This window comes from Ranitomeya imitator, chromosome 2, assembly GCF_032444005.1.
Source record: "Ranitomeya imitator isolate aRanImi1 chromosome 2, aRanImi1.pri, whole genome shotgun sequence".
Taxonomy (NCBI): Eukaryota; Metazoa; Chordata; class Amphibia; order Anura; family Dendrobatidae; genus Ranitomeya; species Ranitomeya imitator.
This window is the reverse complement of record NC_091283.1, coordinates 417,785,144-417,802,940: the sequence shown is the minus strand read 5'-3', so window position 1 is coordinate 417,802,940 and position 17,797 is coordinate 417,785,144. Positions and strand designations below refer to the sequence as shown.

The 17,797-nt window shown below is 46.2% G+C and overlaps 1 protein-coding gene across 2 annotated transcripts in view; it reads left to right on the top strand.

The window, feature by feature from the left end:
- Positions 1 to 17,451, top strand: part of LOC138664252 (alpha-N-acetylgalactosaminide alpha-2,6-sialyltransferase 2-like) — a 101,915-nt gene extending 84,464 nt beyond the window's left edge. Inside the window, exons 8-9 of one of the 2 annotated variants that reach the window (XM_069750780.1) lie at positions 2,356 to 2,455; positions 13,885 to 17,451. In XM_069750780.1, the coding sequence (XP_069606881.1) occupies positions 2,356 to 2,455; positions 13,885 to 14,055 (271 nt within the window). In that variant the 3' untranslated portion in view covers positions 14,056 to 17,451. The remainder of the gene's footprint in view (positions 1 to 2,355; positions 2,456 to 13,884) is intronic. The other variant, XM_069750781.1, reaches the window with a different exon arrangement.
- Positions 17,452 to 17,797: the final 346 nt, after the last annotated feature.

Genomic DNA, 17,797 nt, shown 5'->3' with positions numbered 1-17,797 from the left:
TCACTGAAGCACAAATGTAAATATTAATCTCCCACTGATTTTTTTTTTTTTTTTTTTCAGGGAGACTTTAGGAAAAAAAAATAATAGAAGAAAATGATTTTTTCAGGAAGAATTTAGAAACCAAATAAAATAAAATGATTTTTTCAGGGAGAATTTAGAAAACAAATAAAACAAAAAAAGGCTTTCTATGGCCCACTGAGTGAGAGATGACGCACACAGGAGTCAGAAGTGGCACACAAGCCCAGAGGCCAATATTTATCTCCCACTGATTGATTTATTGATTTTTTCAGGTAGAATTTAGAACCCAAATCAACCAAAAACATAAATAGGCTTTCTATGGCCCACTATTTGTGAGAGAGATGGCACGCTCAGGACTGGCACACAAGCCCAGAGGCCAATATTAATCTCCCACTTTTTTTTTTTGTTCCAGGGAAAATTTATAAACCCAATAAAAAAAATAATAAATAGGCTTTCTATGGCCCACTATCTGAGAGAGAGAGATGGCACGCTTAGGACTGGCACACAAGCCCAAAGGCCAATATTAATCTCCCACTGATTGATTTATTGATTTTTTCAGGTAGAATTTAGAACCCAAATAAAGCAAAAAAAAAAAAAAATGGGCTTTCTATGGCCCACTGAGTGAGTGATGATGCACACAGGAGTCAGGAGTGGCACACAAGCCCTGAGGCCAATATTTTTCTCCCACTGATTGATGTAGTGATTTTTTCAGGTAGATTTTAGAACCCAAATCAAGCAAAAAAATAAATAGGCTTTCTATGGCCCACTATTTGTGAGAGAGATGGCACGCTCAGGACTGGCACACAAGCCCAGAGGCCAATATTAATCTCCCACTTTTTTTTTTTTTGTTCCAGGGAAAATTTATAAACCCAATAAAAAAAATTATAAATAGGCTTTCTATGGCCCACTATCTGAGAGAGAGAGATGGCACGCTTAGGACTGGCACACAAGCCCAAAGGCCAATATTAATCTCTCACTGATTGATTTATTGATCTTTTCAGGTAGAATTTAGAACCCAAATAAAGCAAAAAAAAAAAATGGGCTTTCTATGGCCAACTGAGTGAGTGATGATGCACACAGGAGTCAGGAGTGGCACACAAGCCCTGAGGCCAATATTTTTCTCCCACTGATTGATGTAGTGATTTTTTCAGGTAGATTTTAGAACCCAAATCAAGCAAAAAAATAAATAGGCTTTCTATGGCCCACTGACTGAGAGATGGCACACACAGGAGTCAAGAGTGGCACACAAGCCCTGAGGCCAATATTTTTCTCCCACTGATTGATGTAGTGATTTTTTCAGGTAGATTTTATAACCCAAATCAAGCAAAAAAATAAATAGGCTTTCTATGGCCCACTGAGTGAGAGATGGCACACACAGGGATGGCACTCTAGCAGAAATGTCAATCTTAATCTCCCACAAAAAAAAAAAAAAAAACAAAAAAAAAAAAACAGGGAGTATCCAACAATTACTATCTCCCTGCAGTAATCTCAGCCAGGTATGGCAGGCAGCAATAAGGAGTGGACTGATGCACAAATTAAATAAAAAGTGTGGACAAACAAAAAAGATAGCTGTGCAGAAAGGAAGGAACAAGAGGATTTGTGCTTTGAAAAAAGCAGTTGGTTTGCACAGCGGCGTACACACAGCAATGCAGCTATCAGGGAGCCTTCTAGGGCAGCCCAATGAGCTACAGCGCTGAGGGGAAAAAAAAAAAAAAAAAGTAGCTTCCACTGTCCCTGCACACCGAAGGTGGTGTTGGGCAGTGGAAATCGCTACAGCACAAGCGGTTTGGTGGTTAATGGACCCTGCCTAACGCTATCCCTGCTTCTGACGAAGCGGCAGCAACCTCTCCCTAAGCTCAGATCAGCAGCAGTAACATGGCGGTCGGCGGGAACGCCCCTTTATAGCCCCTGTGACGCCGCAGACAGCAAGCCAATCACTGCAATGCCCTTCTCTAAGATGGTGGGGACCAGGACCTATGTCATCACGCTGCCCACACTCTGCGTTTACCTTCATTGGCTGAGAAATGGCGCTTTTCGCGTCATTGAAACGCGACTTTGGCGCGAAAGTCGCGTACCGCATGGCCGACCCCGCACAGGGGTCGGATCGGGTTTCATGAAACCCGACTTTGCCAAAAGTCGGCGACTTTTGAAAATGAACGACCCGTTTCGCTCAACCCTAGTTATATTCTTGTAGATAGGGATAGTATTATAGTAGTTATTCTATAGAAGTGACTATGTTCTCATGGTACTCACTTAGGGTCATAATCTGGCCTTGTCTGGAGGTGGTTTTATAGGTCTCAAATTGTTAGATTAGTTTTTATTGCTTTAATTTTACAGGTTCCTCTATGACTCGATTTTAAAAACAAAAAGTCGTGACATTTATCGCCCGTCCACCGGAGCCTCACTGCTATTGGCCGCCATACACACTTGTGACCAGGTGAGTGAGCACATTTTTGACAGTTACTATAAAATATCATTGGCCTACGCATCCCGTTCCATGTGTTTTATTAGGGTATTTTGATGTCCTAAAGGGATGTCTACAGTTCAGGACCTTCCTGGATTAATCAGGCCGTCTTATGAAATAGAACTGTCACCCTGGAGGAGCAGGACCATCCATGTATGGCAGGCTATGGTGGCCACCAATCCCCTAAATTCTTTGTTTGATAAAATTGATACCAGTAGGCTGATGCTGATACTACATTTTCACTGGGGATGCTTCACTGCCATAAACCATCGGAGATGTTCATATTACCCCATGGGATGCTGAAATTAACCTCATTTGCCCTAACTCACCCAAGTTGCTGCTATTAATCCCATCATAGCCCATCATGGTTGCTGGCATTAAATCCAACTTCCATAGACCACGGGATGGTGTTGGCATTACCTCCTTCTATCCTGGACCTCCAGTGATGCTAACATTAACCCTATTTACTGTAGACCACAATAGGTGACAACAAAAAGCCCACTAACAATTGGAGCTAATTTTCCATTCAAAAAGTGAAATGGCGCGCCTTCCCTTCCGAGCCCTGCCGTGTGCCCAAACAGTGGTTTACCCCCACATATGAGGTATCGGCGTACTCGAGAGAAATTGCTCAACAAATTTTATGATCCATTTTATCCTATTGCCCATGTGAAAATGAAAAAATTGAGGCGAAAAGAAATTTTCTGTGAAAAAAAAGTACTTTTTCATATTTACAGATCAATTTGTGAAGCACCTGAGGGTTTAAAGTGCTCACTAGGCATCTAGATAAGTTCCTTGGGGGGTCTAGTTTCCAAAATGGGGTCACTTGTGGGGAAACTCCAATGTTTAGGCACACAGGGGTTCTCCAAACGCGACATGGTGTCCGCTAACGATGGAGATAATTTTTCATTCAAAAAGTCAAATGGCGCTCCTTCCCTTCCGAGCCTTACCATGTGCCCAAACAGTGGTTTACCCCCACATGTGAGGTATCGGTGTACTCAGGAGAAATTGCCCAACAAATTTTAGGATCCATTTTATCCTGTTGCCCATGTGAAAATGAAAAAAATGAGGCTAAAAGAATTTTTTTGTGAAAAAAAAGTACTTTTTCATTTTTACGGATTAATTTGTGAAGCACCTGGGGGTTCAAAGTGCTCACTATGTATCTAGATAAGTTCCTTGGGGTGTCTAGTTTCCAAAATGGGGTCACTTGTGGGGGAGCTCCAATTTTTAGGCACACGGGGGCTCTCCAAACGTGACATGGTGTCCGCTAAAGAGTGGAGCCAATTTTTCATTCAAAAAGTCAAATGGCGCTCCTTCCCTTCCAAGCCCTGCCGTGCGCCCAAACAGTGGTTTACCCCTACATATGAGGTATCAGCGTACTCAGGACAAATTGGACAACAACTTTCGTGGTTCAGTTTCTCCTTTTACCATTGTGAAATCAAAAAAATTGTTGCTAAAATATAATTTTTGTGACTAAAAAGTTAAATGTTCATTTTTTCCTTCCATGTTGCTTCTGCTGCTGTGAAGCACCTGAAGGATTAATAAACTTCTTGAATGTGGTTTTGTGCACCTTGAGGGGTGCAGTTTTTAGAATCGTGTCACTTTTGGGTATTTTCAGCCATATAGACCCCGTAAACTGACTTCAAATGTGAGGTGGTCCCTAAAAAAAATGGTTTTGTAAATTTCGTTGTAAAAATGAGAAATCGCTGGTCAAATTTTAACCCTTATAACTTCCTAGCAAAAAAATTTTGTTTCCAAAATTGTGCTGATGTAAAGTATACATGTGGGAAATGTTATTTATTAACTATTTTGTGTCACATAACTCTCTGGTTTAACAGAATAAAAATTCAAATTGTGAAAATTGCGAAATGTTCAAAATTTTCACCAAATTTCCGCTTTTATTACAAATAAACGCATAATTTATTGACCTAAATTTACCACTAACATGAAGCCCAATATGTCACGAAAAAACAGTCTCAGAATCGCTAGGATCCGTTGAAGCGTTCCTGAGTTATTACCTCATAAAGGGACACTGGTCAGAATTGCAAAAAACGGCCAGGTCATTAAGGTCAAAATAGGCTGGGTCATGAAGGGGTTTAAAGAGGTCTGGATACACATGATGAGAGCATTATACTGCCTCTGTACAAATCCCTGGTTAGACCGCAAATGGAGTACTGTGTGCAGATTTGGGCACCAGTGCTCAGGAAGGATATAATGGAACTAGAGTGAGTACAAAGGAGGGCAACAAAATTAATATAGGGGATGGGGGAACTACAATACCCAGAGAGATTAGCAAAATTAGGATTATTTAGTCTAGAAAAAAGACGACTGAGGGGCAATCAAATAACCATATAAGGGGACAATACAAATATCTCTCCGAGGATCTGTTTATATTAAGGAAGATGAGGGTCACAAGGGGGCATTCTCTGAGTCTGGAGGAGAGAAGGTTTTTCCACCTACATAGAAGATAATTCTTAGGCTAGGGTCACATTGAGTTAGGGCAGTCCGTTTAGCGCATAGCGCTACGGACTGCGCTAACGCAATGTCCCAAAAGGGATCGCGTTTGCCGATCCCGCTAGCGCAGATCCCCGATCTGCGCTAGCGAGGAGCGGACCTCGAACGCTGCAAGCAGCGTTCGCGGTCCATCACTCAAATGATGGCACATCGTTAGCGCACGCTCAATGTGGGCGTGCGCTAGCGATGCATTCGCCATTACAATCAATGGCGGCGTTAATGGACTACGTTACACCGCGTTATGCTGCGGTGTAATGTAGTCCGTTAAACGTACCGCCATAACGCAGTGTGACCCTAGACTGTTAGGGCAGTGAGAATCTGGAATTCCTTGCCTGAGGAGGTGGTGATGGCGAACTCAGTCAAGGGGATCAAGAGAGGCCTGGATGTCTTCCTGGAGCGTAACAATATTGTATTTTACAGTTATTAGGTTCTTTAGAAGTACTTAGATCTGGGGATTTATTCTGAAGGAATATAGGCTGCACTGCATGGACAAATGTCTTTTTTCACAAATTTCTTTTGTTATTCCCTTTTTCTCTTTTTTCTTTACATAAAGTCTGTTCTGTAATGTTGATGCGTTGATTTGAGTTTGATCTCCCAAATCACTTAGTTAATCTCTATATTTTAAGCAAGACTTTCTGACTCCCTACCCTTTCCCTTTCCTTCCCGTGTCCCTCCCCATCACTGCCCTTTGTTTTTTAAATTCTTCTTACAACCATTTTGGTTCGCAAATCCGCAGCCTTGTAGCGTTATCGTTGTGGTTTATTACGATTGTATTTTTGTTTGTTTGTTTTTCTATACTTTTATTATGTCTGGAAAATATTTACCCTTTTTTCCTTTCTTGTTATATTATTGAAATTTTCTAAATAAAGAATATATACAAAAAAATGTCTTTTTTCAGCCTTGCTAACTATGTTACTATGTATGGAGAGATATTCCAGTATGCTTGGGAACTATGCAGCTCCTTCAGTGTTACCTTTGCTCTCTGTGCTGCCTCTCTGATTAATGCCCTTCTTGTTCGGGCTGAGGATTTTGGTGGGTGGCACTCTCAGGTTTGTTGTGGTACCACGTTCTTTCTATTTGATGATAATGGATTTGATTGTGCTCCGGGGGATCATCAGAGATTGGAATTTTTTTTATAACCCAACCCTGACTTGTACTTTTCACCAACTTTATGCCTGACTTGTTTGGAGATCTTGGAGCACCCACTAGAGCCTTGGGGTGCTCGGGCCGGGTCAGACAGATCTTCAGGGGGGTTGTCACGGCAGCAGTGACCTGGTCCATGGCCCTGGGCATCCAATCAAAATGATGAGGGAAAGTTTGTAGGGGATTTAACATGACGCCACCTGTGGTGTTCGGCAATGGATGTCCGACGCTGCTTAAGGAGACCGCTGAGGCCGATGGTGATGCAGTTGGGATGATTCAGCTCCCCACAGGTGCAGCAGGGCCCCAGGGCTACCGGTGTAGCCTTGTAAAAGGTGAATGTTTTGTTGATTGTCATTCAGCCCACAGAAAAAAGCCTGTAAATCAAGAGGTGTGCCCCGCCAGATCAGAAAACTATTGTCAATGTAGCGGTCCCAAAAAATGACCCGTTCCATAGATGAAACCTGATCTGACGAGAAAAGATCCCTCTCCCACAGCCCCAGGGACAGATTGGCATATGAAGGGGCACATGCTGCACTCATAGCTGTTCCCTGGAGCTGTAGGTAGATGGATCTGTTGAACAAGAAAAAATTGAGAGTCAAAAGAAATTTCAAAAGTATCAACAAAAAATCGATGTCACTGGAGGAGAAGTTGGTCATGGATAAAAAATATTGAACGGCATTTAAACCATCCTGGTGGCGAATATTTGTGTAAAGTGACGAGGATCATGTCTTCATCAACATGTACGGAGTCAATCTTCCCCTTTTCTTGGTACGATCATACCGATTGGCTATTTATACATATATTAGGTCCCTATTTCCTTTTGATGCCTACCCCCGGAAGAAGGCACTGCCGCCGAAACGCGCGTTGGGGTGGGTGGCACCACGGTCCTTTACAGGTAATAGTCCCAGGCTTCCATACATCTTTTGGCTCACGGTTTTTGCTCTATATGATTCTTCATCTTGGGTACTCCATATTGCACTATGCATTTGCACTTTTGAGCAGACCAATGTATTGTTAGGACTGGCGGAACGCACCAAGAGAGATGATATAGATGCGTTCGCAGTCCGGGGTCCACCGTGCAGGTGAAACCTGCTGCTAGGAATTGACAGACTATATGGCGGTATCCAAAAGTATACACGCGTGGGTTAAACCTCACCCAGCGTGAAGAAAGCGATCCTGTTGCGTCACAGGACCGCGGTATCGCACATAGAGCGCGAGCAAGTGGTCAGCGAACTTAACCCCAACAGGGATTGTAGTCCGATTAGACCCTTGCTGGCACTACACCGCTACTGGGTGTGTTAGGAAATATATAATTATAGCACCGAAGTGCGAACTGTGCCGTGCTGGCAGGTACCACTAAGCACCCAGACGTGGGTCAGGAAGCGCACACTGACGCGTGGCACCGCACTGGCGGTCACAGCAATAGACGCTGATACGTGTGTGACACGTTGAGTGATTAGTCGGGCGCTAGATAGCAGCCATACACCATACGCGAACAGTCATACAATAGGGTAGGGGTATTTAATGAACGACTTGCACTCACAACAAACACACGTATTAAATTGTACACTAGCGCATGGCCGTGCGGTCATGCGCAGTTTATATAGTTGCAAGACAGAAAGTGGCCACAGAAACTTTGCCCTTCCAAGACCTGCCAAGAGGACCAATAGAATGCGCTGCAGAGTCTGAGCACATGACCCTCGATCTCCAACGGGAGATCTTGCCCTGGGCATGCTCAGTGTGCGCAGACAAGGACTTAGTCCCAGAGAAGTCCACTCGCTGCTGACCAGCACTGACTTTAATGGCAGGAGCTGAAGAAGCAGCAGTAACTCTCTGAACAGAGTGAGACCGAGCAAAACGCTGGGACCGACGTCCCTGCTGAGCAGGCTCCACTGCGGCTGGATAGGAATGGGGGACCGCAGCGGAGACGGCTCGAGATTCCCCCTGTGCAGAAGCGGGAACTCGAGACCTAACATTACCCCCCCTCCTAGGGCCCCCCCCTCCTTGGGCCTCGCTACGCTCGAAGGCAGCAATGAGCTGTGGGGCCCGAATGTTTTCAGCAGGCTCCCATGACCTGTTCTCTGGACCATAACCCTTCCAATCCACCAGATAGAACTTTTTGCCACGTACCACCTTACACCCCAAAATAGCGTTCACCTCGTAATCGTCCGTAGACGAACCCGATGTCCCGGCAGATGACTCGGAAAACCGGGACATGTATACGGGTTTCAAGAGGGAAACATGAAAGGTGTCGGTGATACCCAAGCGTGGAGGAAGAGCCAGGCGGTAGACCACAGGATTAACCTGTTCGAGAACCTAGAAGGGACCCAAGTAGCGAGGAGCAAACTTAGTGGACTCAACTCGCAGCCTGATGTTACGGGCGGAGAGCCACACCAAGTCGCCAGGAGCAAAGGTCGGAGCGGGGCGCCGATGAACATCGGCGGAGGACCTCATTCTCTCCTTGGAAGCCCGAATGGCATCCTGAGTGCGATCCCAAATGTCCCGTGCCTCCACAGCCCAGTCTGCCACCCTGGAATCGGCGGAAGACACGGGCATGGGCACAGGTACCCGCGGATGCTGACCATAGTTAAGGAGGAATGGAGTCTGTCCAGTGGAGTCAGCTACAGCATTGTTAAGAGCAAACTCCGCCCACGGTAGCAAAGATGCCCAGTCATCTTGCTTAGCAGAGACAAAATGTCGCAGATATGTGACCAAGGTCTGGTTGGCTCTCTCCACCAACCCATTCGTCTCGGGATGATATGCCGAAGAGAGATTCAACTCGATACTGAGAAGGCGACAAAGCTCTCTCCAGAACCGAGACGCAAACTGGGGACCCCGGTCACTGACAATTTTGTCTGGCATACCGTGAAGACGGAAGATGTGTTTAACAAACAATGCTGCCAAGGCCCGTGCAGAAGGTAGCCGAGGAAGCGGCACCAAATGCACCATTTTAGAAAAATGGTTGGTGATAACCCAAATGACAGTACAGCCACGTGACTTGGGCAAACCCACCACAAAGTCCATCCCGACCATCTCCCAGGGCCTGTCTGCCACCGGCAGAGGGTATAACAAGCCAGCTGGCCGTTGACGGAGAGACTTATTTTTGGCACAAGAGACACATGCCCGAACATAGTCTCTTACGTCACGAACCATATGTGGCCACCAATACATTCTCGCCAACAACTCAGATGTCCTCTTTGCCCCAAAGTGTCCACCCACTCTGGACGAATGAGCCCACGAGAGAACCTCCGGACGCAAATTGATGGGAACAAAAGTCTTGCCCGGAGGCACAGACTCAAGCGAAACCGGAGCTACGGTTCTCAGACTCTCTGAAGGGACAATGAGCCGAGGCTCGTCCTCCTCCTCCACAGTTGACACCAGGGAGCGAGAGAGAGCGTCAGCACGAATGTTCTTCTCCCCGGCGAGATAATGTAGAGTGAAGTGGAACCGGGAGAAAAACAAGGACCATCTGGCCTGACGAGAATTCAGCCGCTGGGCTGTCTGTAAATAGACCAAATTCTTGTGGTCCGTGAAGACTTGGAATGGGAACTGAGCACCCTCCAAGAGATGTCTCCATTCCGAAAAGGCCAACTTCATTGCCAGCAGCTCCCTATCCCCGATGGAGTAATTTCTCTCCGCTGGTGAGAAGGTCTTTGAGAAGAAGAAGCATGGGTGCTTCCGACCTTGAGCATCCTTTTGATAGAGGACTGCTCCTGCACCAACGGATGAGGCATCCACCTCCATTAGGAATGGCTTATCCACATCGGGACGATGTAAGATGGGAGCGCTAGCAAAGTGGGACTTAATAGAAGTGAAGGCCTTGGAGACCTCTTCGGACCACAATTTAGGATTCGCTCCCTTCTTGGTGAGGGATACCAAGGGAGCTACCAGGGTTGAGAAGTGGGGGATGAACTGACGATAGTAATTTATGAACCCCATAAAGCGCTGCACCGCTTTCAGAGAATGGGGTTCCTGCCAGTCCATCACTGCCTGTAGTTTGGCAGGATCCATAGCCAATCCCTGGGCCGAGATGATGTAGCCCAGGAAAGTTAAAGACTCCTGCTCAAACATACACTTCTCCAACTTGGCATAGAGGGAGTTTGCCCGTAGGAGGTCGAAGACTTTGCAAACATCTCTCCGGTGGGAGTCAATATCTGGAGAGTAGATGAGAATATCATCCAGATAGACTACGACCGAGGTGGAAAGCATATCCCGGAAGATATCATTCACAAAGTCTTGGAAAACGGCTGGGGCATTACAGAGCCCGAAGGGCATCACCAGATATTCATAGTGCCCATCCCTGGTGTTAAAGGCCGTCTTCCATTCGTCCCCCTCACGGATGCGAATCAGGTTGTAAGCACCCCGCAGATCTAATTTAGTAAATACCCTTGCTCCCCGAAGTCTATCGAATAACTCAGATATCAAGGGCAAAGGATACTTATTCTTAACGGTGATGGCGTTAAGACCCCTGTAGTCTATGCATGGGCGCAATTCCCCATTCTTCTTCTGCACGAAGAAGAACCCTGCCCCAGCAGGTGACACTGACTTCCTAATGAATCCTCTTGCCAGATTTTCCTGGATGTACTGTGACATTGCCTCCGTCTCCGGGAGAGATAGCGGATAAACTCGACCCCGGGGAGGCTCAGCACCAGGCAAGAGATCAATAGGACAGTCATAGGGGCGATGAGGCGGAAGGACCTCCGCCGCCTTTTTGGAGAACACGTCTGCATAAGACCAATACTGCTTGGGGAGAGAGGATAGATCTGCGGGTACCTCAGTAGTAGCAACCTGAACGCACTCCCTCTGACACCTACCCCCACAAGATTCACCCCAACCCAGAATTCTGCCTGAGGACCACTCGATATGAGGAGAGTGGTACCGTAGCCAAGGTATTCCCAACAGGACCTCATCAATTCCTTCCGGAATGACGAGCAGAGAAATTATCTCCTGATGAGATGGCGACATGGACAGAGTAAAAGGGATGGTCTGGTGTGTTATCTGTGAGGGCAATGTCGACCCATTCACCACTCGCACCGTTACTGGTTGAGCAAGCATTACCAGGGGTATTGCGTGACGTTGGGCGAAGGCAGAAGACATAAAATTGCCCTCCGCCCCAGAATCCACGCAGAGCTCTACCGAGTGGGAGAATGAGCCAATAGTAATTGTCCCCTTAAAGGACAACTTAGAGGCAAACGTCGCCGTGTCTAGTGTACCTCCACCTACGTTTCCTCGACCGCTGAGGACATCTGGTGGCTAGATGTCCTGACTGCTGGTAAACATGACAGACCCTGAGTGCACAAGTGGTCCGGGACTTAGATCCTGCTTGTGACACTTCCCTGGCCTCATGTGGCTCAGGAACCAGGACCGGAGATTCCAGAGGTTTGGCGAAAGTAGGAGCCAGCCGAAACCTCTGCCTACACTGGGCTTGCTCTAACCTCCGCTCGTTAAAACGGAGGTCAATTCGAGTGGAGACAGTTATTAACTCCTCCAGTGTGGCAGGAATCTCCCTAGTGGCCAGAGCGTCCTTTACGTGGTCAGCCAAGCCCCTCCAAAATATGGGGATAAGAGCTTTATCCGACCAATCCAGCTCAGATGCTAAGGTGCAGAATTGGACGGCAAAATGACTGACCAAGGACTCACCCTGAGTTAATGCCAGCAATTGGAGCGCAGTATCATGGGTGACTTGAGGTCCTAAAAAGACCTGTTTCAGAGCGCTCAGAAACAGCGGAGCACTCTGCACCACATGATCGCCACGCTCCCACAGCGGCGTAGCCCATTCCAACGCCCTGTCCGACAAGAGAGACACTATAAATCCCACCTTAGCCCGCTCTGTGGGAAAACGTGCAGCCAGGAGCTCGAGGTGAATAGAGCACTGACTCACAGATCCCCTACAAAACTTGCTATCACCAGAAAATTTTTCTGGCAGCGGGAGGCGAGATAATGTCGGAACAGGGGTGGCAATGGACATAGTAGCTGCAGCCACGCTGGCAGCCTGTACAGCTACTGCAGTAACATCCACAGCTGAAGTCGCGCTCTCGAGAGCCGCCAACCTACCCTCCAGCTGCTGGATATACCACAGAGATTGCTGTTTGTCTGTCATCACTAGCCAGACCCTGGCGCTAGTGTAATGTTAGGACTGGCGGAACGCACCAAGAGAGATGATATAGATGCGTTCGCAGTCCGGGGTCCACCGTGCAGGTGAAACCTGCTGCTAGGAATTGACAGACTATATGGCGGTATCCAAAAGTATACACGCGTGGGTTAAACCTCACCCAGCGTGAAGAAAGCGATCCTGTTGCGTCACAGGACCGCGGTACCGCACATAGAGCGCGAGCAAGTGGTCAGCGAACTTAACCCCAACAGGGATTGTAGTCCGATTAGACCCTTGCTGGCACTACACCGCTACTGGGTGTGTAAGGAAATATATAATTATAGCACCGAAGTGCGAACTGTGCCGTGCTGGCAGGTACCACTAAGCACCCAGACGTGGGTCAGGAAGCGCACACTGGCGCGTGGCACCGCACTGGCGGTCACAGCAATAGACGCTGATACGTGTGTGACACGTTGAGTGATTAGTCGGGCGCTAGATAGCAGCCATACACCATACGCGAACAGTCATACAATAGGTTAGGGGTATTTAATGAATGACTTGCACTCACAACAAACACACGTATTAAATTGTACACTAGCGCATGGCCGTGCGGTCATGCGCAGTTTATATAGTTGCAAGACAGGAAGTGGCCACAGAAACTTTGCCCTTCCAAGACCTGCCAAGAGGACCAATAGAATGCGCTGCAGAGTCTGAACACATGACCCTCGATCTCCAACGGGAGATCTTGCCCTGGGCATGCTCAGTGTGCGCAGACAAGGACTTAGTCCCAGAGAAGTCCACTCGCTGCTGACCAGCACTGACTTTAATGGCAGGAGCTGAAGAAGCAGCAGTAACTCTCTGAACAGAGTGAGACCGAGCAAGACGCTGGGACCGACGTCCCTGCTGAGCAGGCTCCACTGCGGCTGGATAGGAATGGGGGACCGCAGCGGAGACGGCTCGAGATTCCCCCTGTGCAGAAGCGGGAACTCGAGACCTAACATGTATTTTTATAAACTATGCCTGTGGTTTTGTTTGCCTCATTACTTAATCGTGACTCCACTCTTGTTTTTGGTGTTCCATTGTCATTCCCTGTCAATTTTTCTGATTTTATACTATGTATTTATTATCACATTAATAAAGATTTGTACTTTTAGTACTTTGGTTCTTTTGGTGCTTTTTCTTGATTTGATTTCTCCATTCTTGCGCTGAACTGTTGCTATTCACATCCTTGCACCCCTTTATGCTTACGATGTGACTAGTGTTACTATCTGTGGGTATTAGCTTGGTGTATATGCTTTTATCCTGCTTAATCATGTTGCAGCCTCTGTGGCCTTTCTGATAAAGTGTGTATATACTGACAGATCATGAGACACTTAGATTGCACACAGGTGGACTTCCTTTGATTAAGCATGTGACTTATGAAGAAATAGAAGTGCAAAAAAATTGGCTGCGGTGTGCCACAGTTCTCCTGGTAGTTGCCCTAAACAGAGGTGTAGACATTGAGGTTGCAGGGGCCGTGGTCAAGTCATGGCACTACGCCCTATCATTATGCCTTTCTTTTTTTCAATTCACTATTTAATTTGTATTCGTAGGTCCTACAAATACAGTAGTTCCTCATTAGCGCGTCAAGATTAACCCGCCTCTTTTTTCCTGCCAGGTCAGCGCTTATGGATTCATGACGCCAAGCTACGAGAAATATTCAGACCACTACTTTGACACCACCTACCACAAGGTCGTTTTCTATTCAAACCACAGTTTCCGTAAGGAGATGATGCTCTGGCAGAAGCTGCACGAGGCCGGGGTGATAAAGCTGTATATGAGGGGCTGAGGTATTACACCCAGTCACGTGAATCAAAATGGCCACCTCAGTACAAGGGTAAGGAGGCCACCACCCTCATTTATGCAGTGGTGGGATAGGACATTGGCGGTACCAACCGTGTGACGGGCTCTCATTAGAACCTGCCTTTGAAGGTTAGGCTGGGCCTTCAGCTAGAACCAACATACCTCTCCCAGTAGACTAAATGAAGGGTCCTTTGTTTGTTTTTTTATTTCCTAAATCCAAAAGTTGAAAAACTTTCTCCATAAATTAGAATAAATTATTAGCAAATAAGTCCCCGTCACCACAGCTTTCCCAGACCATCATCTCTGTCCAATTATACAGCACAAATCGTTTAATCGAGAAAGGATCTTATAAACATTCAGACTTTAATATTCCACAAAGGTTGATGATCGAGTTTCCAATAATCCAGAACGGTTTATAATCTGGGTCAAATCTATAATATTGTGTGAACCAGGAGTAGAAGATCTGAGCAGAGAGAACCGGCGAGGACATTCTGGATTAGAATTCAGTTGATCACCAAAGGCAATGTATCGCCATTTTATATTGATAATTATTGATTATGCAATCAATTATTTTTTTTAACAAAATTGAATGTCATGTTTTAATATTTATTTCTTGGTACATTTTTTCTGCAGCCGCTGGGGGGCTGTCATTTTTTTACTTGCTGGTGTCTGAACACTTCAAGACCTCAAATACGGCAGCTTCAGGATGTATAGGAGATGTAGTTGGTGTCTGACCACATTTTATACTGTGGTTGTGTAAGGGTAGGCCAGGCAGGTAGTCGTGGCTGAGGACTTCTGCTCCATCACAGTCTTCTGCTCCATCACATCCTGGCCTACCCTCACATACACTCCACGACTCCCAGTCAACATACCTGCTGCTCCTTTAGTAAGTGTACCTGTGTCTCCAGGTCCAACCCCTTCAGAGTCTTCTCTCTTCTTCAGGGGACGCTCTTCAGTCGATTTCACACAAACAGAGACACAGTCCATTGCAACTTTCAACTGAACAATTTTACTGACTTCAGGACACAGCACATTTATTTTTGTTACAGCATTAATATCATGTTCTAAGCAGTACACGTCATCCTCTTTCCCTGCACTATTCTTCCTGTCACACACCACGTAATCCGGGTCGTACCGTACCGCACGGTTTCTCAGAGACTTCCCTGTTCATCTATATCATGGTCAGGCATCCTGTAATCTGTTTTGCCCCAGACACAAGCCCTTCAGCCCCCAAAATCAGCTGCAAACAGGTGAGAGACCTGCTCTTCTGTCCTGGCTTTTTCTTCAGCCTCTGTTCAAATGCTGCTGTATCCTATTGCTGTGGATGGCCTGGCTCTTGCCTAAATCGTTACGTGGTCACTGCTATTGCTGCTGTCAATGCTGCAATCTTCCCCACTGACCCCTGATAGCTGGGCTTGTTCTTTTTCTTTCTCGGCTGGCCTTCTTGGCCCTGATGCTGCCTGACTGGACCTTGGACTTCTGTAGAGCTGACTACCCTGACAGGGCGCTCCCGCCCAACTGATTCAAATTTCCAGATGTTTCCCAGATTACCTGCCATTAGCCCCTCCCACTTAACTATTTACAAGCTGAATAACTCTGCACCTCCATCTAGTGGCCAAACTAGGGTCTTACACTTTCCCTACAACTATAACAGTAATCATACATAGCAATGGGTACCATAAATATGCACAACATGAATTATTTACAATAGCATAACAAGGAAGGCAAACATTCATATTCACGGACACCTCCTTGTGCCCCTTACAGTTGCCTAGGTTGAAAATTGTCACCCCATGTGCTGTCCAGTCCACAGCTGCTGGCGGAGCCTGGTTACATTTTGTTGTAGTGCAGAGCAGTTCTCTAAGCTACAATTTCCCACTGTCACCAATCACAGTGTTCTGCAGCGAGCGGTGACAGGAGGTACAGGTCAGTGGCGGTGAGCACAGGTCGGCAGCCTGGTGATGTACTACTAATCCCAGGCTCCCGAGCTGTTCTCTACCCATCATGTGTCATACAGTCTACTGAGCCATGTATCTAATCCCATCATGTGTGATACGCTCCATTTATTTAATCTAATCCTGAGTTTTACACGATGTATCTAATCCAATCCTGTGTGATACAGTCCTCTGAGCTCTACATCTATGCGTCATAGTCCGCTTGATCTCTGCATCTAATTCCATTTTGTGAAACAGTCTGCCGAGCAATGCATCTAATCCCTTCCTGTTGTACATTTTGTGTACCTAAACTAATCCTGAGTTTCACACAATGTATCTAATCCAAATCCTGTGTGATACAGTCCGCTGAGCTGTAATCTAACCCCATCCTGTGTGATACACTCCGTTTATCTAATATCATGTGTTTTACACTCTGTGTATCTAATCCAATCCTGTGTGATACACTCTGCTGATTCGTATAGCCAACCCTAGCGTGTGATACACTCCGTGTATCTAATCCTAGCATGTGATACACTCTGCGTATCTAATCCTAGCATGTGCTAAAGTGACCAGTGCAGCGCCAACTAACAAAATCGGTGCTGCCAGTCGTCCTCTGTGACACTGTCCACATCTCAGTATCACTTTGCAGTCACCATCAATATGGCTCTGCACGGTCAACCTAAATTTCATCCTCCCTTATCTTAGAATGTCAGAGTTGGATGGGACCTCCAGGGTCGTCGTGTCCAACCCCCTGCTCAATGTAGGATTCACCTATCCTTTTCAAAACGCCCAGAAGGGGAGGTGACTATACCCTCGGGCAGACCCCGCCCACATTTACTGCAGTCGTAATGTGAGCTAGCAGGACACTACATTGCCATAGCAAATTTCAGCAGCTGCTCCCCCTAGTGTTTATAAGTGGGAAATATAAAACATATTTCTCATATTTTATATCATTTTAAAAAAATTAATTATTTTTTAAAATCATTTACATTTTTTTCAGTTGTTGACATTTTTTTAATGACATTTATGACATGTTTCTTCTGCAGTGGCCACTACTATCACAAGTTGCCTGTGTTTTTTTTTCTCTGACTGAGCACACACGGGACTCCCTCATTACCAGATCCCCATTTCACCCTTAGAATAGTACATAAAACTCACTGATATGACTTTCCAATAATCCAGACACCCCACTGATGACGGGTCAAGGAATTTACTGTGATTTAGAAGCCCGTGGAGAAGTTCTGGTGTAATAGTGTCTCCATCACTTACCCCCCCCCCAAAAAAAAGTAAGTAAGATTAGTGTGAGTGAAATTAGTAAAAGTAGTGGGTGACTCATGGACTTGAGTGGATTTTTCGATTTTAGGTGAAGTGCATAAGTATTATCACATCTGGTGAAATGTTGAATAAATTATTAATTCATTTTTTTTCCTTGGGATAATTGTAAGAATAATGAGATTGTATTTTGTAAGATTTTAATAATAAATTTTAGCATTTTTGTAAAAAATGAGTCTGTGTCATTGGTTTCCATCCACAAGGCAGCATGTCTCCTTCATCCATCCCGTGCAGAGCATGTATCCGGCATCCATGCAGAGCATGTCTCCGGCATGCATCCTGTGCAGAGCATGTCTATGGCATCCATCCCATGCAGAGCATATCTCCGGCATCCATCCTGTGCAGAGCATGTCTCCGGCATGCATCCTGTGCAGAGCATGTCTATGGCATCCATCCCATGCAAAGCATGTCTCCGGCATCCATCCTGTGCAGAGCATATCTCCGGCATGCATCCTGTGCAGA